At 43.4% G+C, this 25,621-nt stretch overlaps 1 protein-coding gene across 3 annotated transcripts in view; it reads left to right on the top strand.

The window, feature by feature from the left end:
- The window catches only part of LOC139620695 (uncharacterized), a 38,248-nt gene extending 12,975 nt beyond the window's left edge, over positions 1 to 25,273 (top strand). The window contains exons 1-9 of one of the 3 annotated variants that reach the window (XM_071476486.1): positions 3,575 to 4,203; positions 11,634 to 11,831; positions 13,474 to 13,528; positions 13,690 to 13,780; positions 13,898 to 14,322; positions 14,710 to 14,874; positions 15,696 to 15,857; positions 18,126 to 18,260; positions 21,514 to 25,273. In XM_071476486.1, coding sequence (XP_071332587.1) covers positions 11,704 to 11,831; positions 13,474 to 13,528; positions 13,690 to 13,780; positions 13,898 to 14,322; positions 14,710 to 14,874; positions 15,696 to 15,857; positions 18,126 to 18,260; positions 21,514 to 22,062 — 1,710 coding nt within the window. In that variant the 5' untranslated portion in view covers positions 3,575 to 4,203; positions 11,634 to 11,703 and the 3' untranslated portion in view covers positions 22,063 to 25,273. Of the gene's footprint in view, positions 1 to 3,574; positions 4,204 to 11,633; positions 11,832 to 13,473; positions 13,529 to 13,689; positions 13,781 to 13,897; positions 14,323 to 14,709; positions 14,875 to 15,695; positions 15,858 to 18,125; positions 18,261 to 21,513 lie in introns of those variants that run through there. The other 2 variants (XM_071476487.1, XM_071476485.1) reach the window with 2 other exon arrangements.
- The last annotated feature ends 348 nt before the right edge of the window (positions 25,274 to 25,621 follow it).

The following is a 25,621-nucleotide window of genomic DNA, read 5'->3' as shown; positions in this document are numbered from 1 at the left end:
GAATTAAAAATAAGGGGTCACAAACTGAGTCCCCCTGTTTACCTGTCACATCTTTTTTTTTTTTTCATTGAGTTGAGTTGAGTTGTGATTGTGAGCCCTGTAGGCTGCCCTAAATGATTTGAGGGAGCGTGTGACTCTGGGCTGCTTTTGAGTCTGTCATGAGCAAAAGAAATATATTGGTTTTTGATTACAAAACACGCAGCCTGGAGCTCAGAGGGTGCGTCTCATATATATATTGAGTTAGTTTATGAGGTACAGCTGTACAATCCAACGCAACAGGCCTGCAATAAATCCTACCTTGGTGAAGCTCCTAATGTGTTTTTCGACACTGTGTTAAAGTAGTGTTGATTCAACGCTGTTATAATTTCTGTGGCCATAGTTAGTGAGGATGTTGTATTACTGAAGCTGTTTGAAGGTGTTTCTAATATCCTGCTCGTCTTCATTTGCATAAAATGTGATTGCACGGGGTATCGGTGCAGGCACTCTGTTTGTGTAATGGTTCAGTGTATTAAGCTGTAAAATGAAACATTTTCTGACAATTTCACTGCAAAAGTGTATCACATCTTTAATATTAAATACATTAAAGCAAATTGCCAGAGTGAGACCTACTTTTACAGCCCTGTCTGACTGTGATGACGGCACCTTTGGAGATTATCATAGCTGTTTAAATCCTCATAATTAGTGGTATTGGTAGAGCTTTAACATTCTCAGTAAAGACTGACCTGATGTAAATCAGCTAGGAGGTCTGGTGCATACACTCTCCGTGTGGGTGACTCCCAGGAGCCCTCCGAAGCCGTCTGAATGGTGACACAACAAAGCTGAGGGAGCAGAATCACAGCAAACTGACAAATAAGGCCAAATCTGACAGGCGAATCCTCAGAGCAGCTCCACAGTTTGACAGATCCTTCAGCAGAGGAGCGCGAGCCAACGCCCTTCACAGCAGCATCAGTCATTAATGCTATTTCATAACACTACAGTAGAAATGATCGCACAGGAGCAAGCCTGCGTGAAATAATGAACCCGGCATCACATGTCAGAGATGATACAGACAGATATGGTTGTACAGTATTAGTGTTAAGTGAGGTTAGTGGGTGTCCAAGGCTAAAGGTGCCCTGTTAGTCCTCTATGTACAGTGCAGTAACTTGGGCTTGTGGGTAGACGCAACCAGCTGTTAGGTCTAAAAGCTCCGAGCTCCGTTATGGGGAGACAGCGGCAGATTAAACAGCAATCCTACTGATCCAGCCCACACACTTACCACTCCCCCTCCCCCTTCCCCTCACACACACACACACACACACACACACACAAACACACACACATCCATCATAGTGAAGAGGTGCTGCTTTGAGTGACCACTTTATCTCCTGCTAGGCTGTGATGTTAAAGAGATCTGGTCTGGACGTGTGACAGCCTGCCGCCATAATAGGAAACAAACCTGGGCAGAGGGCGAGGGTGAGACAGAGGCTGAATGTGTGGGGTTAAATCTGGGGCAGGCTGTCCCAGGATGGGCAGCTTCAACAGCTGCCAGTGTGGACGTGCTTGACGGGGAGGGATGCTGGGATGAGCCTGACATTATCAAGACACCTGAGATAGTAAGCGATGATGGTAGAGCGCGCTGTGATCAAAATCGGCAGTTCCCGGAGATCATTGGGGACTTATGAGAATGTTCGCTTCTGTTTGACAGTGAGCTTGCACTGGCATTTATACTGCAGCGCGTGTGACTGAGATTTAGCAACAGTGTGCAGTTCGGTTTCAGGCTAAACGAAGTGAGCCTCAGGCCCGAGGTCTTTGCTCCCTCTGTGTTTTCAACAGGGTTAAGAGTCTTTAGCGTGGAAATCGTCATTAATCTGCTCTGCGCAGACAAGTCAGGCAGTGCAGAGAATATCAAAACATGTAGGGAGAAGTGTCCCTGGCTCATTTGAAATCCTGTTTGGATGTTTCACTACATTGCAGCGGAGAGATTGAGCCGCTCCCGCTTTTCTGCGTCTGTCTCACTCACTCTTTTGTTCTGGTGTTTTCCTCTCTCTTCTCTCTTTTTCTGTCTTTCTCTTTTTCTGACGTTCTTGCTGTGACTTCTTTTTCTCTAGTCTGCCTGTCTCTCTCTCTCTCTCTCTCTCTCTCTCGCTCGCTTCTCCTGTTTTCGGTGCTAGCAGGGGGATTGGGAGGGTTCCTCCAAATTGGCACACAGATGAATAATGCATCTAAAGCAAAAGCAGAGAGCTGGGGTTGGATATATCTGTCTGTCAGACTCTTTCTCTGTATTACAGTTATGTAGAGAGTTAGGCTGATACTTCAGAGGAGAAAAAAAAAAATGTGTTTGTCGCTTTTTACCCGGATTCCCATTTACTTCTCCTTCTGTCATTAACTCTTTTATTGTCAGTAAACGTGTGGGTATCATGCAACTTTCACACTGATACATGCTGTGAAAAATTCTGGGATCTCTGAAGTTTTTTTTCGACAAGGCTGCTAGTTGTTTGTGCTACAACACACATACATAATGCATCTGTGGGATTTTGATTTCATTTGATTCTCTGTCGCCGTATGCACGAGTTTGTGTGTGTGCGCGCGTTTCTTGCTATTCCCAAACTACAGTGTTAAAAAGCAAACTGCACTCGTGAGCATAAGCTCACAGTAGCACCATCATTAAAGTAATGAGTAGGAAGTTAGCACCGAAGTCAGCCATAAACATCGAGATAGAGAGAGAGAGAGCAGGAAAGAGGGAGAGAGAGAGAGAGAGATCCTCAATCCCATAAGGATAAATCTTAAATCCTGAATGTTGCTTCTGACTCATTCTGGTTAATTAAGTCGAGTCAAGTGAGAGGAAAATGGGGTCTTGCCTTGCCTGAGTCTGTGGGATCAGCACTATACTGAATTTGCGGCTTATGAAGTCTCTCACTGGAACTGTCCTTTGTGCACTCAGAAAGCAGAGATAGAACAAACTGTATTCAGTCTATTTCTCCTATTTTTATTAGCTTGACCCATGCAGCCTCTTCACACACATTTCCCCTCAGGTTGGAAATTTACATACACACCAAGCATAAATGCTCCCATTCAGCATCGGGTTTCAGGATACAGATGCTAACAGAGTTTTATTTATGACACTTTATCATTTAGCTCCCATTTGTGGTAGATGTTATTTGCACATCCTGCACTCAGCAGTTACAACACACGCGCACATCCACCCCGAAACTGTGAGAAACAAAGAAGTCTGTTGAGCAACCTTTGGGATTTTCTTTGTTGTTTTATGGTGGAAAGATTTCGCCATGCGACACAGGATGAGGCAAACGAGTGAAATGTCAAAATCCTGTGTAACTCTAAAAATAAAACAGCACAAGGGTTGCCTTTTGAGGACATCATAGGCACACGATCGGGTGTGGAACAGATAAAACAAACAGTTCTTTATACCCAACAGCAACCAGAGTGCAGCTGCCAACTGTCCTCTGCTGAGAGTAGAGGAGGGGGGATTTTTACAAATATTTATGTATTTAACATTTTTAACCAAGTCCTCTCAAGATTTGTTTTTCTCCCACCCATGACAGATGGGTGGCAGTGGCAGTGGCAGCGGAACAACGAGGGTCTTTACATCAACAAAAATAGCATCACAATCACATAGCAGGTCCAAGTGCAGTCATGTTTAATATACGGCACATCATTTATTTATATATAAATTATTACATAATACTTTTTAATGAGGTTGCACAGATCAAAAGTAAAAAAAAAAAAAAAAAAGCCTTAATTGAGCCCTTCTTTGATACATTATGATAAGAGAAATATTATTTATTTCGTGCCATGACAACCAGCACAGCAACTCTTGCAGGATATGGATGACATCATTCTGTACTTTTCTTAAAGGGGCTATTTGTAAGTTTTGCTATCACTACATCGCCAAAATTAGCCTTAACATCTGTTTACTTACTAGCCTTGCCAAGCGCTTCAGCCATCATTGCGTTTACAATACAAGAGGTTACAATACATCGTCTGAACAGCACTACTTCTTCAGGGCAGCCTGGAGGCTCAGTGACTTGTTATCAGAAAGTGATGAGGAGGGCAGGCTGCACTGGGGCTAGCTGATTAGCATGCTAACCACGGTAAAAGAAAATAACTGATAGAAACAGAAGCAAAACAGAATGGTTACTTTCCTACACTTGAGACTGGGTCTTGGTGAGTAGAAGAAGAAAGTTGCTGAACTTTTCTTCTAGACTGGTAAGTAAACAACTGTTAATGCTAACGGCTATGTACCAATAGCAAAACTTCCAAATAGCTCCTTAATGTCTACAAATCTCATGAAAAGACTGAAACTAACTAAATGTTACCGTGTCCCTGTGCTGTCAGTGGCACCCATGCCCTTTTGTCCAAAGTGAAAAACCTGGGGAAAAAAAGGCATTGGAATTTTTTAGCAAATGCTACTCAAACAGGAGTAAACAGCTCAGGAGTAAATAGTTCTGTGGACTATTTTCAACCAAAGATTAATACACATTTTGTGCGTTAGTGTGTATTTACTGCAGCAGGACGGTGTATGCGGGATCAGCTCAAAATAAACTGCAGTAAGGACCATGTCATTCAGTGCAGCAGTTGGTCAGATTCTGAATAATAATAGGTCTATGGCAAAGAGGAAGATACTTTATCTGACTTTAATCTTTTCATGGGATTTGTTGACAATAAAAAAAAAAAAAAAAGAAGAATATCAGCTTATCTTTTAAAAGGGTAAATGTATGATATAGCAACAAAAGCCATGATCACATTTAAAAATCTTATTTAGAGATAACCCTACACTTTACACCTAATACCCTCACTCATTAAGCGAAGGAATGTTGCCAAAAGCTTTGACCACACTCCAAATCATATTTGGTCTTTCTTATGAGATTAGAATGTTAGTCTGGGACAAATATCTGAGCAGGTTATGTTCACTTGATCTGTTATGTGACCGCTTGTAACAGGTCACTTCGGGATAGGCACTAAATTGCAAACTGAATTTCCAAGTGCCGGTGCAAGGTCTTAGTCCTCAGTGGGGGTGTGTGTGTGTGTGTGTGTGTGTGTGTGTGTGTGTGTGAGGCTTAGAGATAGGCATTGCAGCTGACGGCAAAAAAGTCAGAGGGTTAAGCTGTAACCTCCCCACCCACCGCTGCTTCCCACTGTCTCTCTGCCTCTCTCGCTCACCCTTTTTTCTTCCGTCGCCCCATCACTCCATGTTGTTATGCACAGCGCAGCGGTGTCCCGCGGGGCTGGAGATTGCTATGGACATGATGTGATTTCTCGTCTGCTCTCAGCTGTAATGCGCTGTAGCCCAGGCCTCTGATGAACTTGCCTTACAATGTTTGGATGACATGTTGTCCTCTGCACTCCCCTCTTTCTTTCTATTGTTGCCATTTATTTCTGTCCATCGCAGATTGTCTGTGTGCATCGATGAGCGATCATCAAATAGCGTGATTGATTGATTTGGAGGTGGAGCGTGTAAAGGTCAGGCTGCTTTACAGGTTGACACCATTTACAGGTTGGTGCTGAAAAGGTGATGTGGTTAGCCTGTAACTGATGTCTTGGTTGTTGAAAGCTTGTAAAGTGGGATGTGTTTAGTTGATTTGATTCATTTATTGAGCATGAGTAGTGCCATACACTCCCTCATACACATGCAGGCACAAATGCAGCGATTTCGTCACATCTTGGGGTTTACTTCATCGTTGCCCTTGATAATAATCACTTAGTTGGATTTGTCCTAATGTGATGACAGAGACTGAAAGCTGCACTCAGGAACATGATGGGGACATATCGGCCCTGTGAATCTCTGGCTACAATTAGGAAAATTGCATGGATGCTGGCTTTGTTAATCCAATGTGGAGAGGAAAAAGAGGCTTTTTGGGGAGTCTTTATGTGATAACGACAGGCAGCTTTGGGTGGGAAATACAAGGGACAGAAACTAGCTAAGCGTGACTCTTGTAAGTCATGTGATGTAAACACTGCAGAAGCACGAAAATGGTAAACTTAAGTCGCTGGAAATTCTAGAAAACATTTGAACTTTAGTAAAATACCATCAAAATAGGTCCAAAGAACAGGTTTACATATAGGTGGATCTCTAATGCGTTGTCCCACTGTGGAGTCACAACACTTAACGGAGAGTGTCACTTCACCCAAAGCATGCATCCAGTATTTCCCCACCTAGCCATAGTGCTAATTAGCCATAATGATAGTTTCGAATTTCTGTGCTGTGGTTTTGAGATAATCATCTCTGAAAATCCTTCCACTACACTAATACAAAGGAGATGAATGGAAGTCAAGTCAACATATTTTTCCAGAAACAGTCTCCTCACTGTCAGCCAGGGTTGGGTTATACAAGCAAATAACTGCAGCGTTGTTTTTGAAAAGAGAATCTCCTTTTAAGATTTTCAAAAATGTAAAAATATTTTGAGCTCAAAAAATTAATTAAGTAACCTCAAAAAGCTAATTTTGGCTAATAGAATTTTTTTAGCTCCTATTATTATCCTTTGTTTTGATATTGGGGTTAATCATGTTCAAAGTTCAACTATATGGAGTTAAAGGAATGCTGAATTAGCTATTAGCAGTTCCTGTTTGCAACGTGGCCATGGATGTACAGCCTGATGTACAGCTGATTTGATGCTGAAGAAAACTTAAAGACATGCTGGATCAAGTTCAAGTTCTGGAGGTGAGAGGAGTTCTACTTTTGTGTAAAAGGGAGTAAACATAATATATGCACATACTGCATTATGTAGATCTCTGCATCCAAATACTCCTCATTCATTCAACATTTTGCTGTTCTATGGTATTTTAAGGGCAAATTGTAACAGCGCTGAAGCACTCCCCTTTACACTGAGTAATTTAAGGTTAATTAAATGTTTAAATGAGGGCAAGGACTACATTTCTGAAATGAAAATGTACTGCATATGTGGCAGGTATATACAGAATGTGTATATGTTGCCAGGGTACTTAAAATGTTATCTCTGTCAGGCACTGGTGACAGATAACTTGATGTTGAATAATTCAAATAGATGTTCCTGATTGTGAATTGTTATTAGAGAACCTCCCACTACACTTTACAATATACAGTTGTATATTTTGTAAATAATTGTGTTGTGTTGGTGTTGAAGTCAACTCTGTTCAGTTGTTCTGCTCTTTCAGCAGGAGCTATCCTACACTGAAAAGCTGAACCAGCTGAATGTGTTAACAATTCATAACAAGCCATGATGTAATCCAAAATGAAATGGTAAATGTTAATGTCATCCCTGAGACATAACTGAAATCAGGTTACACTTATTTTTAAACTTAAAAAAAATGCCCTACTTTTCAAGCAGTGCTGCAAAGAGACCCCAGTACGATATTTTCATAGTCAAAAGAATTGTTTATAAAACAGCCTCATGGTAATTCATGGCTCATATAAAAATCTAATCAAACATATGGCACATTAAAGACGATTTTGTCCTTTTCTTTTGATTTAATCCACATGTGACGAGGTCAGAGAATCGCGAATGATAGATATACTGCTTAAAGACACCGTTATGGGCACAAAAAATGAAAATGAATTGGGGTCTGTTTAAGCTGGGAGCTGAAAACTAAAGCTATAAACCTAATTATCCAAAGAGCAGTTTTTTAGTCCACATGAAAAATTAGTTGATTTTCTTTTCAAACAATCCATTTCATGACTGGGAGTAGAGACTATAATTAGCCGTTGTTTGAGCAGACATTGCATAATAAAGAGGCTGCAGAGTCTGTTAGACCCCCAGTTGTGCGTCTGAGGGCTAAGCAGTACGTTAGTTTGACTTTTGATTGTGTAATCCAAAGATTGTTGCTAGGTTCGGACCGTTTTATGCTGGTGTTTGTGTGTTTTGGTCTGTGCTGTGTGCTCTGCGTGTGTGTGTGATCTCAAGAGACACACAGAGGAAACCTTCCACCCTGTGGTTGCGCTGCACCGCTGCATCCTGCTTGCTGCTTTCCAGTTCTGCTGTCTGCATCCGCCCCTCAGCGCGTCTTCGCAGCTCTCAGTTTGACCTCATTATCACCATCATTACCATCAGTATTAGTAGCTGCACCCTTCATCATCATCATCATCATCATTGCTGATGTCCTTTTTTTTTTGTTTGTTTTTTTTTTTTGTTTTTTTTTTTACAATCACCATCGCCAGCAGCAGGCATCAATAGGGCTATCACCACCATCGTCATCACTCTCAATATGCCGTTATTATCACTGTCATCACTCAACCCGTAATGGTCTGAAATGAAGACAGATGCTGGAATAAACATTCTTGCACCCTAACTGTGTGTGTCATTGTTGAGCATGCTGCAGGGGTTGTTGTGCGTCGTGCACAAAGTGCCTCTCCTCCTCCAGAGTCTTGTCTTCTCACCACTTGTGAGCTTCACATACTGTTAAGTGTGCCGCTAGACGTGTGCTCCCATCTTGCATTGTGTTGTGCTGGCGGTTCAGAAACGTACCCCTCGAAGGTGTTTCTACTCTGAATATTTCAGGAAGCGGGGGGTGGGGGCTGACAAAATACAGGCACAAACAGACCGCTGATGACCTCCTTCTCATCACCTCCTCCTCCTTTCTTCTCCCTCTGTGCCCCCCCTACCCCTGCCACATACACACACACACCCTCCCCTCCTTCCCTGCGCTCATCGCACATTCTCACAGGCTTCCCCGCTATTTCTCTCACTGTCTTCATCTTCCTAGTCTCATCACTCTCTTTTCTCTCTGCCCTCCCCCACTGTTCACACCCTCCCCTCCTCGTTCCTCCTTCGTGTTTCAAGTGCGCACCCCCTCTTTCTCCGTCTCTCTCTCTCTCTCTCTCCCGTTTTCTTGCATCTTCTCCCACCTGTCTGTCCTTTCATCCCACTCGTTTGCTCCTGTGTCTCATCACCTCCGTCTTACCCTTCCATTTCATTCACCCTCTCCATCTCAGTTTTTTTTTTTTTTTTTTTTAACCTCTCTCCACGGCGTTGTACACTGCCTGCCTGCCTGCCTGTCTGTCTACTCCATGAAGGGCTGTCTGAGGCCTCTGCTCTGCTAATTCATTCGCTGTGCATCGCCTCACATATCTGCAGGGTCAGGCAGACAGACAGAGGGAGAGGAGGAGAGGAGGAGAGGAGGAGACGAGATCTGGAGGAGGAGAGAAGGAGAGGGAGAGGGACCAAGAAAAGAGGACATGGGGGGGGGGGGGGGGGGGGGGGGGGGAGATGCAGTTTTATCTCCAAGAAACAGAAAGCCAAAGCCAGATCCAGTGGTGGTATATTCCAGAATCTCCTCTCTCGCTCTCTCTCTTGCTCTCTCTCTCTCTCACACACACACACACACACACACGATATATACAGTAGCTTGCCATGACCTCCTTCTGCTCACTGCTTGCTTTGTCAGTTGGATTCCTGATGTTCAGCTTTTTCTCTAATCTAATATTTTAAGCACATTGTTGCCATTGTCTCTTTAACTAAAGGAATGCACAGAACATGTAGCATCTGCACCTGCGTGTTGTTGTGCCTCTGGGGAACGTGCCGAGTACCAAACGTCTTGTGCTGATATGTTAGTGATTGTGAACGTACCTGAAACCTGTTTTGAAACCGAACATATTCTCTGGTCATGTGACATTTTGGAGGCTACGCTACAGGAGCCAGTTGGCACCAAACTTAGCCTGATGTTTACTTAGTGGAGACCAAATCACCAAATTAAAACCGGTTGCACCACACCTACTAGCTCTTAGCACAGATGAGTCGGTGTTAAATATTTACACCCAGGCCAGTACCTGCCAAGATTAAATCTCACAAAATCAACACAGTACACCTCAATTTACAACAGTAATTCTAAACTAGCCATACTACTAACTCTGAAACGCATGTCTCTCCATGTGATACCTACATTTACAATGGATTTGTGATTAAGTTTAATATCTTGTTTGACCCCTGAAGCTGTTATTTTGATAGCTATTTTACAGCTTGTGACACTACAGTGACTAAAGATGTAGTGCAACCGAATGTAGTAAATTGCTTGTTTAAAACTAGTTACTAAGAATTACCTTTACTTAAAATTAGGGCTGTATGAAATGAAAAAATATATATATAATACAGGTATTGCATTTGTAATGAGTCACGATTTCAGTGGGAATGGTAATTTTTGCATTTCATTTTACTGAAAAACTATAAAAACGATTCATCTATAATGGTATGTTGTGATACATTTTACCTTCATCAGAAAATTACACCTCACATGATTTGGATATTGATTTTAATAATATATTGATTAATTGTTCAGCCCTACTTAAAACATACCATTGCTACAGTGTACGGATATTTTGCTAGAATTATAAGTTCTGCAATCAAATATTCACTTTAGTAAATGTATGGAGGCATTTGCAGTAAAATGCACAAGTAAAATAATAAAAGTATAAAATATATGCTGCTGGCTAGTTTGAAGCAGTAACTCTGAGAGTGAGATGAGAAGATTGTAACTTTTAAGAAACTGAAAAAAAAACCATAAGTAAGACACAGTGTGTTGGAAAGAATATTTTTTGGACAGAGCCGGTCTAGCTGATTCTCTCTGCTTCCTTGATACACAGACATTAAGTTGGTATTCAACTTCTATTCAACTTCTCATCCCACTGGTTATTTGGCCAAAACTCTTCCTTTAAATTTTAGCAGCACCTTATATTTTTAAGCGCGTTTTAGGTTTTGCTCACAAAACCTTATCCTGTAAAATATACGGAATGTTAACTGCAACTGTTGTTTAGATCTAGTGCAGTAAAAAGTACAATATTTACATATACAGATACTTAATCTTACCTGATACCTCTGCCACTAACTCATCTTAACCACCTACACACTTTATGTAGAACACTATGAAGTTTTTACCCTGGTGATACTTTGAAAGCGTTTTTAGAAGGTGCCTCTGAAGCAGTATACAAATCTGTCTGAACTCATCCAGCACTGCAAATCTCCAAAGAGATAATTTTGTCTGACATGAATTGAGTGTGTATGTGTGTGTGTGTGTATGTGTGTGTGTGTGTGGAGTGGGTTGTTTCAGAGGGCTTGTTTGCCCTGGTGTGTCAGAGAGGTAGAAAGGCTTGAGGTATAAGACAGGTGAAAGCACTGCCTTGTTTGTACTACAACAATTACTACAGTGTGTGCCACTGTTTAACAAATTGAAAATCCCGTTGTGAGACTTTGAACCAGAGTTGATTGGGGAAAAAAATAAAGTGTTCTGCCAGGAAATGAAGTGAAACAGCAGTGGACCTGGTCCTTCCGTCAGTGAGAGACTACTCTTGGGAGTTCAGTTGATTTTTTTTTTTTTTCCTCTGTTAAACTAAACAGAAAAATCTCTCTGGCTAGTCAAACGCATGTTATGGTATCATTTGATCTTTTTTTAACGGAAAAGAAAGAGTGTGATGAAACCTTGTTTGGCATGCTCATACTGGCTGCCTTGTAAGGTGTTCTATTTTCTGTGCATTATTCTCCTAGTGAGTCAAAAATAGAAACTGATATGTCAGAAGGAGACAGTGACAAAAAGCCAGAGGCAAACCAAGAACACACACACACACACACACCGTTTCACACTCGCTCTCTGAGGCATTCCTTCAGTTTGCTCTTATCTCACATGTCACTCATATGTTGTACCTTTTCTTTCTTCCTCTTCCCTTATCTCTGCAGGTTTTCCTGAGCAGACGGTCTGTGTGGCAGAGTTTTAGCTCAAGTGGAAGTGAGTGAGTGAGTGGGTGTCATGGATGAGAATGGAAGAAGTGCCGAGGACCCTCCCTACCAGAACTTGCTGCTCCTGGGAGCCATTGCAGCAGCATCTGCCTTTGTGGTCACCATCCTTATTGTCCTTGTCTGCGTTGGCTGCCAAAGGTAAGAGGATGGAAAAAAGTAGGGGGGGAGAAAAAAAAAGAGAACAGCCAGAGTTTTATCATCTCTGTTGCCAGCTTTCTGTGCCCTCCCAGATCACTCTCATCATCCACTCCTTCTTTTATGTGTCTCTACTTCTTCTGAACTCTTCTCCTCCCTTCTTTCTCTTCCCTCCGTCCGCCCTCTCGTCTCTTTTATCCCCTGCTCAGAGCAGAGTGGCAGTAATGAATGTTAATGGCTGCGAGTGTCAGATCAGATGAAATGATGTTTACAGGACGCTGAGGAGACAGGCCAGAGTCAGAGCAGCCTCACATCACCCTTCTTAAGCAGACTCCTCAGCAGGCAAAAGCAGTGGAGCACCCTGCAGTTTAAAGAGGATCAGACTCTGAGCCAGGCAAAAGCAATGGAACAGGCTGTTTTGTTTTTTTTTTTTTTTTTTTTTTTTTTTTCACAACCCTCAGGGACCAATCAGAGGCTACACTGTGGCTTTGTTGCCATGGGATACACAGAAAAGGATGTAGAGAAATGTCAAACCAGCTCATGTCATGGTAATAAAACCACACCATTGTTAAGATCTAAAGAATGAAATATTTGCTCCCAACTGGATGTCGGTAATATTGAGGAGCTGAGTGTTCAGTAGTTCACCACTTCAAATTCACTTTGTCATCTACAAATACCGTAGATCCTGGAAGGGGAGACCTGCTACTATTGATTTCCTGCTATTGATTTAAAATAAACCCCATCACTTCTTCTTTTTGAAGCCAAGGTTTACGGTGGATTTTGTTCTAAAAATTACAAAATAATTGTTGCCCTTTGTTATACGTCTAAATGCCTACATGTCATTTTTAGCTGAAACCCTATCCTGTGCTGGGCTATTATGAACATCTCCAAGGCGAGCTCTCTTAAACGCCTCATGGAGTTTAAGAGAGCTCACGAGACGAGACAATAGCTAGCTCTATTACCATGGCTGCTGTGCTTTTTTTAAATTCTCAAACGACGTCTATGATCAGATGATAAACTTTTTCTATGATTCTTGCACCTGCTAGCAAACCAGAAATGCTATTTATTGCTGCATTGTGTTTTGCAGTGCAGCAGTAAAATCTCACACGCTATGTGATGCAGACCTCACCCTCCAAAGTGAGAGAGAGAGAGAGAGAGAGAGAGAGAGAGAGAGGTAGAGCAGGTCTCACATTCACACCTGCACCCAGGAGCTTTAGTCTTCTTACTTCACCTCATCACTCTCTCACCATATCAACAGTTTCCTATGGCTACAGTCACAGTCACCTCCCGGGATCCACAATGATGTGCAACAGTACCTGTAGATACATTTGTTGCACACAACTAATACCAGAGAATTGTAAAGTAAAACAAGGGGATTAGCATGAAGGAAAATAATAATTGAATAATAGAAAATAGCTAGAGAAAAGAAGAAAAGAAAAGTTTCTCAGTGAAGGACATCCTCTGCTTTGGCAAAAACCCGAGTCACGCTCCACTCACTGTTTGACTGGGCTCTTGTTATCAACCAAGGACTTTTATGCCCTAACCAGAGTTGGATGCTGATAGTATCTATGTGCTCTGAGTGTGTGTATGTTCTCTCTCTGTCCACCGGCTCCTGTTGACCTTCCTCCCTTCGATGTTGTGTCAGAAAAAGCAAGAGCAAGCACCCCCCAGCCGGAGAGAAAGGGACATCTGTAAATATGGTGAGACATGCTTTGGTTTTACTGCCTCCCTCCCCTCACCCTCTCCATCTCCTTCTCCTCTTTTCCCTGTAAGCTTCCTCCCTCAGCAGCTGGCTGCGTATACAGATGCACATGTATGTGTTATCCCTGTATGAACATGTCCGTGTGTGTGTGTGTGACAGCAGGGTACTCTTCGACATCCGAAACTGAACTCCATGAGCAAATCTGACACCAGACTGCATGAGATCAATCGCTTTCCTTGCAACGGAAACTGTAAGTGATGACTGACAGTTTGTATGTGAGGGTGTATGATATAAAATCCTGAGCTGTTACAAACACTGAAGTCCCGCCCCCTCAGACGCTTTCCTTCTCTCTCTCCTCTGTGTGCAGCTGTTAGTAAGAGCCGTCCAGCCAGCATGGACCTCCTGCTCCTCCACAGTCGGTGCTCCCAGACGGACCTGAGGCCCTCCCATGGGCGCCAGCTTCCCCAGATCCCCACCAGTCCCCAGGGATCCGGCCAGGGGGAGGCAGGGGAAACGGGAGGAGATGGGGGAGGAGGAGGAGGAGGAGGGGGAGGAGGAGGGGAGGCCAGAGACCACACGTACACCGAGGTGGGCCTGCGCAACAACCCCACCCCTACCTACTGCCTAGACGATGGCCTGTACGAAAGTGTAGGTGTCCGGGAAGGTGACGTGGGCCCCAAGGTGCCCTCTGCCCCGCCGCCCACTTCAGCCAACACTCCAGCTATAGTCAGAGCTGCCCAAAGCCCCCCAGCTCATGCCAACGGAGCCCGCAATGGAAACGGGCACGGGAACGTACGTATTGTATATGCACACAGATCCAAAACTGAAATGATGCTTTTAAATGCAGTGCACCCCATGGAACAGGGCCTGAACTGCCTACAGAAAGGTGTTAGCAGCAGCATGTTAGACCTGCAGATGTAGACATGAGGTCACAAAAAAGTCATTTGTGCTGCAATTTTAACACTTGCATTACCTGCTTGAAATGAATGTAAGAGCTATAACAGGTATTTTTTTTGTTTGCTTGTGGATGGCATGCATAAGCTGTGCGGCGACGGCAGCTGGGGGTCGTTCAGCGAGCTCTGCACTGGTGGTTTTGTGTTAACAGTGTAACAGTCATTTGTAACTGACATCTTCAGTAATACAGAGACTTGTGTGCTTCTTTGTGTTTTTTCCTCACAGGGCGGCAGGGGGAATGGCCGAGGGAATGGAACCATTAACAGTCCGATGACAGGAAGAGGTAATGGGGCGAGCGGGGTCAACAGGTCCCCTCTGTCTTCTGCTAACTCCCTGGCCATTCAAGATCCAACTGCAGCTGACTACGCTTCCATACGGAAGTTCAGAAAGGTAATTAAATGAAACAAACATTTTTATCAGTTGTGCAGGTGGTAATTTGAAATGACAGAGGTGATGCTGATTCAGTTAAATTAATAGTTTGGTTTTTATGGACATGTCATGACCTTTCACACTAAGCCCGAGTTGGATAAATCCTGGATAAAAATCCTCTTGATGCCTCTGCGTTGAGTTTGATGTTACGTCGCAGGGCTGCAATAGTATTGTAGCATTTTCAGTAGACACACGGATGCAGCTGTACTCTACAGGTACACTGTCACATGACATTGTCAACAAAAAATGATAACATCAGCTTACTGTGTGTGCAGTGGTGACAGGAGTTGTTTATTTCTCACACCGTGTGACCGTATTGCATCTATGGCTACTAAAGTATTTCTGTGATTGTAATCAGTCTCAAGAAAAGCAGTGAGTGATATGATCATCTGTGGTGAAAAAGTCAGGTATTGCGACATAGTTCCTGCAACGATACAGGGTGGTAAGCAAGAGGCACCACGCTAAACTGAAGGCTGGTGTAATCGGGCTATTGGATGCTGTCTAAACTGTGCACAGAAACATAGAAAGGCATTCATCAGCCTGTCTGGCTCTGAATAATCACGTAAAATATAAAAATTAACCAAACGGAAACTATACTTTGAAATCCAATGTATAATATTGGAAAAAAAAACAGACAGTGTCAACTTATAGTTTCCTGCTTAGATTGGAAATTCTCCTCTGACATGCACAAGAAATCGAAAAAAATACTTGATTTTGCTTTAGTTCTTTGATGGAAAGACCTTGATGTATAATGTTTTCACTGGTGACTCAATACTTAAAAGGTTGACAAGACAAACAGGAAGGAAAATAACGGGGCCGACAGCCAGTCAGACAGCCAGTCGAGCGTGAGTGATTCACCCTCTACTGCTCCTCCTCCACTACATCGCAGTCAGGAATTTCCACGCAAGCCGCTGGAGCCGTTTCACCTGCACTCCTTCCCAAAGGTACAGCAATCATTGGTTCAATATGCTCCCCATCCACCTTAGGCACTGTACGGTGTTACCAAACCAGCCACCTGTCCAAACTGTAAGTCTGGCTGTTCTCCACCAGAGGGCACTGTCCACAAACAAACAGCTCTCTATGTTCAGAGGATTTCTATTATTCATATCTTAGTTGCTTGATGTCTTCTTCTCAGATTTTTACCATACGTTTATACTTTATTATTATCATTCAGTGTACATATGTGCGGACGCATTCTTCGTCTGAAAAAAATGTTTGGAACAAAATCACCGATGACAAAATTCACAAACTTAGAAACTTACCAGCCTGAATAACTCCTGTTTTCTGATTTTGTCTTTTAATTTGAACATTTTAATCATCAGCCAGCTGGGATGTGTTTATAAACAGCCAAGGCCACAGATTAGGGCAGTTTTGAGAGGGAAACAGAGGCACAATGGTCGGATGGTGATCAGCCTCTCCTGTGGGTTTGCTGGCACAAGTATCTATTTTTCATGCGTGCATGTGCTTGGCAGAGCATAAAACAGGTGACTTCGTCTTTTGTGTTAATGATTTAGGGAGATTGATGTGGTTGTTTAAGCAATTGTTGTGCTTTAGCTGTGGATGGCAGCCCCATAGTTGATCTGCACTTTTAATCTGCGTGTGTGTATGTGCATGTTTGTGTGCATGTGTGTTTCTTTCGCCTCTTTGCACTGTGCTGCGCAGCTCGCTGTTAGAGTGGCCGGAGTACAGCGTGGAAGGATGGATTATGTAAGAGCTTGGCAGGCTGCCAGGCTGTCTCTCTGTATGTGTGTGTGTGTGTGTGTGTGTGTGTCTGTTGAATCTATCAGCGAGTCTATCTAGAAACAGCTAACAGGTAGCCAGCAGCCAGTGTCGGGATAAATAATGTTAACATGCTGGAGCCATTTACTCTGCCCCAGCCTCTATTACTCACTCACACTGCACAGGAGGTGCGTATAAAAGTTTAATCGTCCTCGGTCGCATGTGCACACACCACTACATGTTTTCTAATTGGTTTCTAATTGGTTTTGATCACCAGCGGTGATAAAAGATTTAACAGGAGCAGTTTGGTTTGGTTATTGTTTTATTACGTTGGTTTTTGATTTAGGCAGCCAGGTTTCTTTTGTTTCTCAAATTCAACTACTGTTAAGCAGATAGAAAATGCAGGTAAAAATTGAATAAACTGTTACCTCTTCATTTTTTAAATAAAACACAGATTTTTATTATCTTGCTAAAAATGACCTTGACCAGTGGCTTTAAATGGGGATTATGTTTTTGCAGTATTGTCTGTATGTCGGTGGGTCTTCCTGTCTGTCAGCAGGATGCCTTTGACTGAATGGGTTTATGTAAAAACCTTGAGGAAAGGTTGGTCACAGAGTAAGGAGGAACTAATAAACTCTTAATGAAAATTCAACAGCTGAGCAGGATGATGCCTACATAGCACAAGCCCTCTGGTAATTTGTTGCGGTGGTTTTTGAAAAGATACAGAGTTCATTAACACCCAACTTAATAGTAACAGAAACATACAGCTGTGGCAACAAAGGATAAGTAATGTCAGTAGCATCTGATTCCAGTTAGGAACTGGTTTGAGAGCAGCTGCCAGCTGAGGAGACCGTTCCCAACGCCCACTCTCTCTTCCTGACAGTGCCACTCGCTGATTCGTCTGTTTGGATCTTGACACTAACACTACCCTTGGAGAGTCAAAAAGAAGAAAAAGCCAGGTCATTTAACATAGGTGGATATAGAAATAGAGACATCTATCATCAAAACGCTTTAAAAGTGACACTTTTATGGCCATAACCTAATTTTGATTGCAGCAGTACTGGCCAAACTTGATAAAAACTGTCCACATTATTCCCACAGTGCAAGTGTGTTATGGTTTATTCAGTCCTGACCTCTGACCTTCAAAATAAATGTTCTCTCCCTCTCTCTCTCTCTCTCTCTCTCTCTCTCTCTCTCTCTCTCTCTCTCTCACACACACATACACACATGCACAGTTCGTCCTCCGCCCACGCTGTGCACCATGGTCACTGTTTACCTATTGAGCAAACATGGCAAATGAAAACTTCCACAACTCACAGGTCTTAGAACAAACACACTGAAAACAAGAAAAAGAAAAGACGCACAGTCAAACACAGCACATTGTGTTATTACATGTAATTACATGTTTTAAACATTTCTACACTATTACACCAAGTCTTCCAGATTGTGATTGCCGTACTTGCCTGAGCTCCGCTTTTGATTTCGTTTACCAGGAGGCGGTGTTCATAGGCAATGGGGAGCAGTACATCTGGAAGCCTCCAGAAGAAGATGACATCATCACCTTGCACCCACCTCCACACCGTGGAGAGAACGGACAGGGGCACCCATCTCCCCCGACTGCGAAGGAGGTAGTATACGTATATGTGTGTGGTGGTTGCAGTTGCGGGGACTCCACGGGGGACAGGAAGGACTACAGGCAGACAGACGGGTGGACACATCTGTGATTTGTGACTGCCATGTTTACCGAGTGGGGTGCCCGTTTGATTTGGCACGCCGCCATAACAGCTCTGCCCTGTGACCTGCCTGTCATATGAGGTTTCTGCTTACAGCTAGAGGTTACATTACATGGATCCAGCCCTCCCAACCCCCTGCCTGAACCCTGACCCCAATCTCCCAGCCCCCTGCTCATTTGTCTGTCTCTAACACGTGACTCACCAGACGGGTCAGAAATCAGGATCTCCTGCTGCCGAATTTTTAATCACCACTTTGCATTTAAAGAGATGTTTGTTAAAGGTTAGCTGTTTTGTCTTCATCAGCCTGAGCAGACAGAATGTGCTGACCTAAATGTATATATATGCTTGAGTATGTCTGGTGGTGATAAGGTGGGGGGGGGGGGGGCTGCACTCACCAATCATGTCACATACCCCACCACATGTGCCTCCACACACAGCAACACTCAATATCTCTCTCTCAGTTCCTCTTCCTCCCTCTCCGCTGAACACAGTTTAACACAGTGAGAGAGTTACAAGCAGTTTGGGAGCCTTTGTCCTGCCTGGGGTGCCGACCAGATGGAGGGGTGTCCCTAAATAGACCATTGTCTTTTATTAGTTTGTGTTTGACCGAGCTTCTCTTGTCCATTATCATCTTCATCAGCTCAGGGAAGTTTTTTTTATTTTTTATTTTCACATCAGTAACTTTTTGGTATATTTAAGACTGAAGGGTAAGTCTGAACTTTGACACAGAAAAACAACAAGCAGTTTGTGATTAATAAGTCACATAAAAGATCTAGATGAGCAGAAAATGAATAGATTATTTTTATCTATCCAGCTGAGGCATGTAAGAGTTAAGTAGAAGGCAGTTTTACTGACTGATTTCAAGCTGCTGGTAAGTTTCTTGTTTAAGCCAGTGCTGAGCCAAAAAGTTTGGAAGCCGCTGTATGTGGAGATTAAGGGGTTAAGTCTCTGCTCTTTGGCTCAAGAGTTTAACTCCTCCTCTGCAAATCAGACTGGTACACAGCTCAGCTGGCCTTGACTGCATTCTCCAGTCTCTCGCTCTCAATTTATTTTTCTTTCTCTCTAACTTTCTGCCCTGTTCTTTTTTCTTTTTTTTCTTTTTCAAACTTTTTCTCTCCCTTAGTTGCCGTGTTTTTCCATTGGATAGTTTGTTGTTGCCCTAACTTGCCCATATACTTTGTATCCTCTGGAGGTTGTCAGTTGCAGCCGTCAAAAGGTGTTGAATTTCCACTCCCACCTAAACCTCCTCCTCTGCTCTGGCGCTCTTTCCTTCTGCTCCACTCCCTTTGTGGCTATTAGGAGGCGCTGCCTTCCCCGACCAATCACGTTGCGCAAAGCATGTGAATTTCAGCTGCTAGCAGACTGTTTGGAAATTTGTGCCATATTTGCTATTCATAAAGTTGATCACACACAGATGCATCAGTCATTGCACACTGTTGTGTTTCCATGGATAATCAGCGTATGCAGAAATTAAATATGACTTCTCAGCGCCTCGGTCTGAGCAGAGAGCTACAGCCGTATCAGCAGAGACACAAGAGAAAGAAGCACAGGCTGAGGGGAGGAGAAAAGAAAACATACAGTGCACAGGCTTCCTCAACAGCTGCAGCCCAGTTTTGAAATCCCCATCATCTTGTGACTTCCTTCCTCTGCTGCACAGAGCTGCAAATTCTGTGTGCACAAATGCACACATACACACACACACACACACACATTGCACATTGTGTGCACACACTTGTAGCATACGCCAGGGTCTTTGTTTATCCAAAAAGGTCACACAAGAGATTTGTGGGGGCAGGGTATCTGTGTTGTTTGAGATTTGTCAGAGGCAGAAAGAGGGAGAGATCTTCACTATTTGAGTCACAGTGGTTTGCACTTTTCTCAGCTTAACAAAAGTTATATTTGTCTTATGTAAGCTGCATAATATATAGACACCATGAAAGCAAAGGCAAGGTGAGCACACAAACACAGAAAGAGTCTTGCTCGTTGTCTGTGGGCTCTCAGGTTTCAGTTTTTTGGGAGCAGAACAAAAACAAGCTTAATCTGTTTGTGTGTGTGTGTGTGTGTGTGTGTGTGTGTGCGTGCGTGCGTGTGTGTGTTTGGGGGGGGGGGGGGGGGCAGCGTGTGGGTGTGTGTGTGGGAGAGAGTAGTTTGCATAGCCAGTGTTTCTCAGGGCCACTAGAGCAGAGCTGCTGGTCAGGGTGTGAACATGGAAGGTAAACATGACCATGTCCCATAATCCTCTGCTCTTGCGCTCCCCTCATGGAATTTTGACACAGAAATGCCAGAGTTCACAGCACTGGTTTATCTGAATTCCCCATAAGACCTCACACATGCCTTTCAGCTGTGAGTCCTAGTTATCAAATCTAACATGTTTCACTGTAAGCACACAGGCATGCATACACCTGCAGTAAACAGTCTCAGAAACATGTACATAAGCCTCATTCAGAGCAAGTGAATTGTGACCAAAGTTCATTGATGAACACTGAGCAGGTTTTGTTTTTTTTTTTTTTTGCGAGTTGGCAATTGTCCAGATCTTTCACACCATACCCTGCTGTTCTCTTGCCAAAGCAGTTGTGGTGAAATTTTAACAGGTCCATCCACTGCAAAGCTAACTTCGTCTCCCTGCCTAGACCTCAACAGACTGATAACACAGTTTACTCTGTCTTATCCTGCCCTGTCAAAATAGGTCAGGTTACAGCACAGAGCGAGTTCTGTCAACACATGCGCAATCTACTGTGCACACCCACACAGCCCATGCTCACACATCAAATTAGCAGCGTCATATGTTTATTCTCATGTTAACATATTGTCCCTTCATGTCTGGCATACATACAGACGGAAATGCATCGATACATGAATATGGAAACTGTGCACATACTCACAGCTAACTCAGGAATTGGGCCTTAAAGGTGGGAAACATTGATACAGTGACTGTTCATTTAAATCTCAGTATAGTGTAGCATGTGTAGACTGTGTCAGCTGTGGTTATAGACATTCACTTATAGAAACAAGGCTGTGAATGAAGCAGAGCAACAGTCACCTTCTATTGTCAGGAGCTGTCTCACATAGACTGTAGGATCCAGTTGTACTGTAGTTCAGTGCCATTAACTGACGCTGTACCCTGTTCTCCCCCTGTGTGTGTGCTCAGATTGCAGACACTTACTCCATTGTGTGTAAAACCCAGAAGAAGAAACCTCCTATGGAAAACAACGGAGCAAAGACCCTCCCTCGCTCTTTCGGTGGGGAGAGAGGAAACGCAGGTTCCCGGGGCCGAGGCAGAGGAGTCCAGGGCCAGGCACGTTCCCAGGAGGAGCCCTGCTATGAGCCAGTAGGAGAGAAGTCCTGGCCCACATGCGTTATGGCCGAGTCTGACCCTGCATACGCCACTATCGACACCCACCGGAAACGTGAGCAGGGGGGAACCAATAACAGCACAGCTGGGGGGAATGCCACTCTGAAGAGAAAGAAGCAGACGCCGCAGCAGCCGCAGCCGCAGCCGCAGCAGCAGCAGCAGCAGCAGCAGCAGCAGCAGGCACCGCCAGCGGCACCTCAGGGCTCAGGACCTGTTAGAGGCCTGCCTGGTGGGGAAAACTTCTATGAGACCATCAGCGATGTGAAACAAGGGGGCAACAGCTCCAGCACCACCACCATCTTCACCTTCAATGATGGGATGGAGATGTACGTTACCGGCCTGTAGCTGGCTGACAGACAGAAAGGGCCCAGAACCCTCTGGCACAGAGTCACGAGAGGGATCTTTCTGTTCACCGGTCAGCAGGTTGATGTACATAGGTACAAGGCCCTCTACAGACAAACAACATGAGGATCCATTTTGTGTTGACATCAGGTGCAAACAGGGTCTTAATCCAGGTTCAAATTTCCCTTGATTGGTCTGTACTTCAGAACCAGCCTAAGCCTAGTCCAGCCCAAATATGGACCAAATACATTTTAACAAAGGAGAAAAAAAAAGAAAAGAAAACTGGAATACACATCTTCAACTTACTGTGTCACTGACCACACTCACCTGTTTGTGCATCATTTTCCATAATATCTTTATTTTTATATGAACACTGTACTCTTTAAAGAGTATGTGGTGTAACTCACAACCTGAGGAAAAACACACTTTAATATATGTAACAGAAGAAAAGTGCATGCATTGTGGAAACTCAAACACAACAAACACACACCTGAAAATAGGCAGTAGTAGCAAGGAAACCGGCTATATTAGGAGTATGAGGCACACTGTTAGCTATTGTCACCCATATACGCACACACACACGTACACACACATATATGCCTCATCTAGGAAGGACTTATGTAATATAAGCAGACGGATGTCACAGAGATTTGCGGTGCTTAGCTCTCGCTAAGCAAACATCTGAAACAGGTTCTCTGTGCTCACTGGCCTATTGCCTTGTGGACAGCATTGCGGTGCTTTGTTCAAACATAGGCCTGTAATTTGTAGGCCTCCTTAAGCATGGAGGCAAATGAAGGCTATTGTTCCTGTGTCACAAAGGACCATCAATGTGCCCGTATTAGCTTTTACCAGTAACAGCCCTCATGATGACTATTTAAAAAACGTGACTTTTGCGCAATAATGTAAGCTTCACATAAATTATGAGGTGAGTGAACAAGCGACACTCAGATTTGACAAACATCTGTAGCCAGAGGCATGACGACACAGCCCAACACGGCCCCACACAGATACACACAAACTTGGCAGAGTCATGCAGGGTAAAGTGATCAGGTCAGGGGCATTGAGTGGGTTGTGCAAGTATTTCCCCAGAGTGATATGGGTGACGGATTTCACAATGTTAGACCTTTACTGTATTATTAGGATAAATGAGAGAAGAATATTTTCAAAAAATAAGGAAGCGAAAGAGTGCCCAAAATAACACAGGATGCCTCATCCTGGACAGTTAATATGTCAAGTCTTTTGGGCTCTGTAAACATCTGACTTTATGACCATTGTAATTTTGCACTAGACGGCTGCAGGACTGGTTGGCTTAATTGCGCATTAAAGTGCTGTAAAAGGCGTTTCCAAACACAGTTCTGATTCGCTCTCTGGTCTCAAGTCAAAGCCAGAGCTCCCCATACTTCACCAGACTTAAGTCTGGTAGTTGAAATAGCAACATAGGGCTTGGACTCCAAGAAAAATAAAGAGCTGGGCATAAAAATTACCAGCAAGTGTCCTTTGGAAGGTTGCCCCTCGCCCTCTCCCCACCCTCGTCTCCAGCCTCTGTTCTCTTCCATTAAAAACAATGTCTTTCCCACGTAGCTTTGGGTAACATTAAAACTGGAAAAAAAGGAAGAAAACTAAACATTAGAGCCTTAATAAATGGGCATAAAGACCAGAGATGAGGAGGGGTACAAACTGCTCACAGGCTGAGCGATGAGGCATCAGAATGAGCTCACTATGACACAACCATGCAAAGAGAAAACGGGTTTAGAAAGGTTAGTAACATTAATTCATTAATGCTACTGTGTCAGAAGTATGTAAAGATAAATGCACTCTGTATTTTAATGCACTGTTTATTTTTTCTTACCTACTGACAATACCATTGGTTAAATAGCTCATGCCACTGCCATGAAAACAATACGTTTATGTTGTCGGTGCAATTTTTCCTGCTTGATCAAAAAAGTGCATGCTTTGATGTGAAAACAAATATTGTGGTACTTAATTGATCTCTTGTCTGTTGATCTCTTCTGTTGTACTTTTTTTTTTTTCTTTTTTTTTTTTGCCATGTGATGCAAAGCAGCATTCAGTTTTTCCAAAGCAACAACTTGGAGGAGGAGGGGAGAAAAATAGGGCCGAGCGTTGTTTATCCTCTCCTCTCGGGGAGCGAGAGCGAGTGATAGAGGTGGGGGAGGGAGATGAAGAACAGCTAGTATAAAGCTAGATGAGGACCACCGCAAATGGACATGGATCCAAAGGAGCCTCCTCCTGCCAATATTGTGTTTGCGTGCGTGCACACTCACACACACACACACACTGCAACATTGAGCCATGTGCGTTTCCAGTTTAGGGGAGGAAGCACATTTTGCCTCCACTTGGTCAGCTCTTGCGTACACTCCCTCCCCCAGCTGTGTTCATCCTCCAGTAACCGACACAGAGCTCTCTTTTCTCTGCTTCACCTCGCTCCCTCGCTGTGCAGGGGAGGGGCCTTTGATGTCCAGTTCTGAGGGACTCAGGGAGTGATATGGGGGTTGGGGGGGGGGGGGGGGGGGGGGGGGGGGGGGGGCTGCAGGTCAGGCCAACCCCAGCCTGATATCAACGATGAACCAACGGCTCAACTACTGTCTGATATGAGAAATGGCTAACAGCTGAGACGCTGAACAAGCTCTGTTGAGGCAACCTTTAGACAATGCTGGCTGGAAACCGCTATCACACTTAATCCTTTTTCTCTGGCTGTCACTTTACGTGTCACATATTCTTTATCCTGAGAGAAAGCACTGATCTGATATATTTTGTTGAACACTGATCAAGACAGATGTTCATTGCACAAATACAGTATGATGATGTAAATGTGTAAAATACTCTGTTGCTGTTCTGATGTTGTTCCAATGTAACATACAGTATACAGTATATTTGTTAAAAAAAAAAAAAAAAAAAAGATGGTTATCACGGACACATTGTACTTTGTGGATGCAAAATGTTTCATGCTTTCCATGCAGATACAGATGCTGTTTGTTAATTGTCTTCAGATATAATTATGGGCCAATACTGCTGTGACAGCTGTAGCCAATGTTGTATGTTCTTAAAGCACAGGGTTTAGTTTGAAAATATAAGTAAATATAATAAAACATAGTGACAGTGCAGATATGCAAAAGATTGTAATGTTTTATATTATCCTTCATAAAATATTAAAGTGAGTTTTTACTTTTCTAATAAAGTGGCACATTATAAAGTGTGTATGTCTTTTGCCTGTAGTCTTATTGCCTTGTACAGGGTATCCAGCTAGGCAGTACGGTGCTTTCAGTTGTTACAGCTCTGTAGCAGCCTCACAGTAATAATTGTAGCTTGCAATAAATGCAGTTTGCAGTAAAATGCGTTTGTTTAAAATTAAGCAATAAACCAGAGTGGCTGGGCTCTGCAGACAGTTTGGAAATAGGTGAGACATTGAGATGCCTCCAACAACTGAAATAAAAGAAAACAGTTGTTTTATCATGTTTATGAATGTCATGTTTCTGCCAATCACTGATTCTAGGGGAAGAAAGTTGCTGAAAAAAAGATAATACTAAATATAGAGAGGCAGGAA

The sequence above is a fragment of the Trachinotus anak genome, unplaced genomic scaffold, assembly GCF_046630095.1.
Source record: "Trachinotus anak isolate AG129_WGS33_773 ecotype Australia unplaced genomic scaffold, CSIRO_AGI_Tana_v1 ptg000004l, whole genome shotgun sequence".
In the NCBI taxonomy this organism is placed as follows: Eukaryota; Metazoa; Chordata; class Actinopteri; order Carangiformes; family Carangidae; genus Trachinotus; species Trachinotus anak.
The sequence above is the reverse complement of the archived record's forward strand: the minus strand, read 5'-3'. Positions and strand labels throughout refer to the sequence as shown.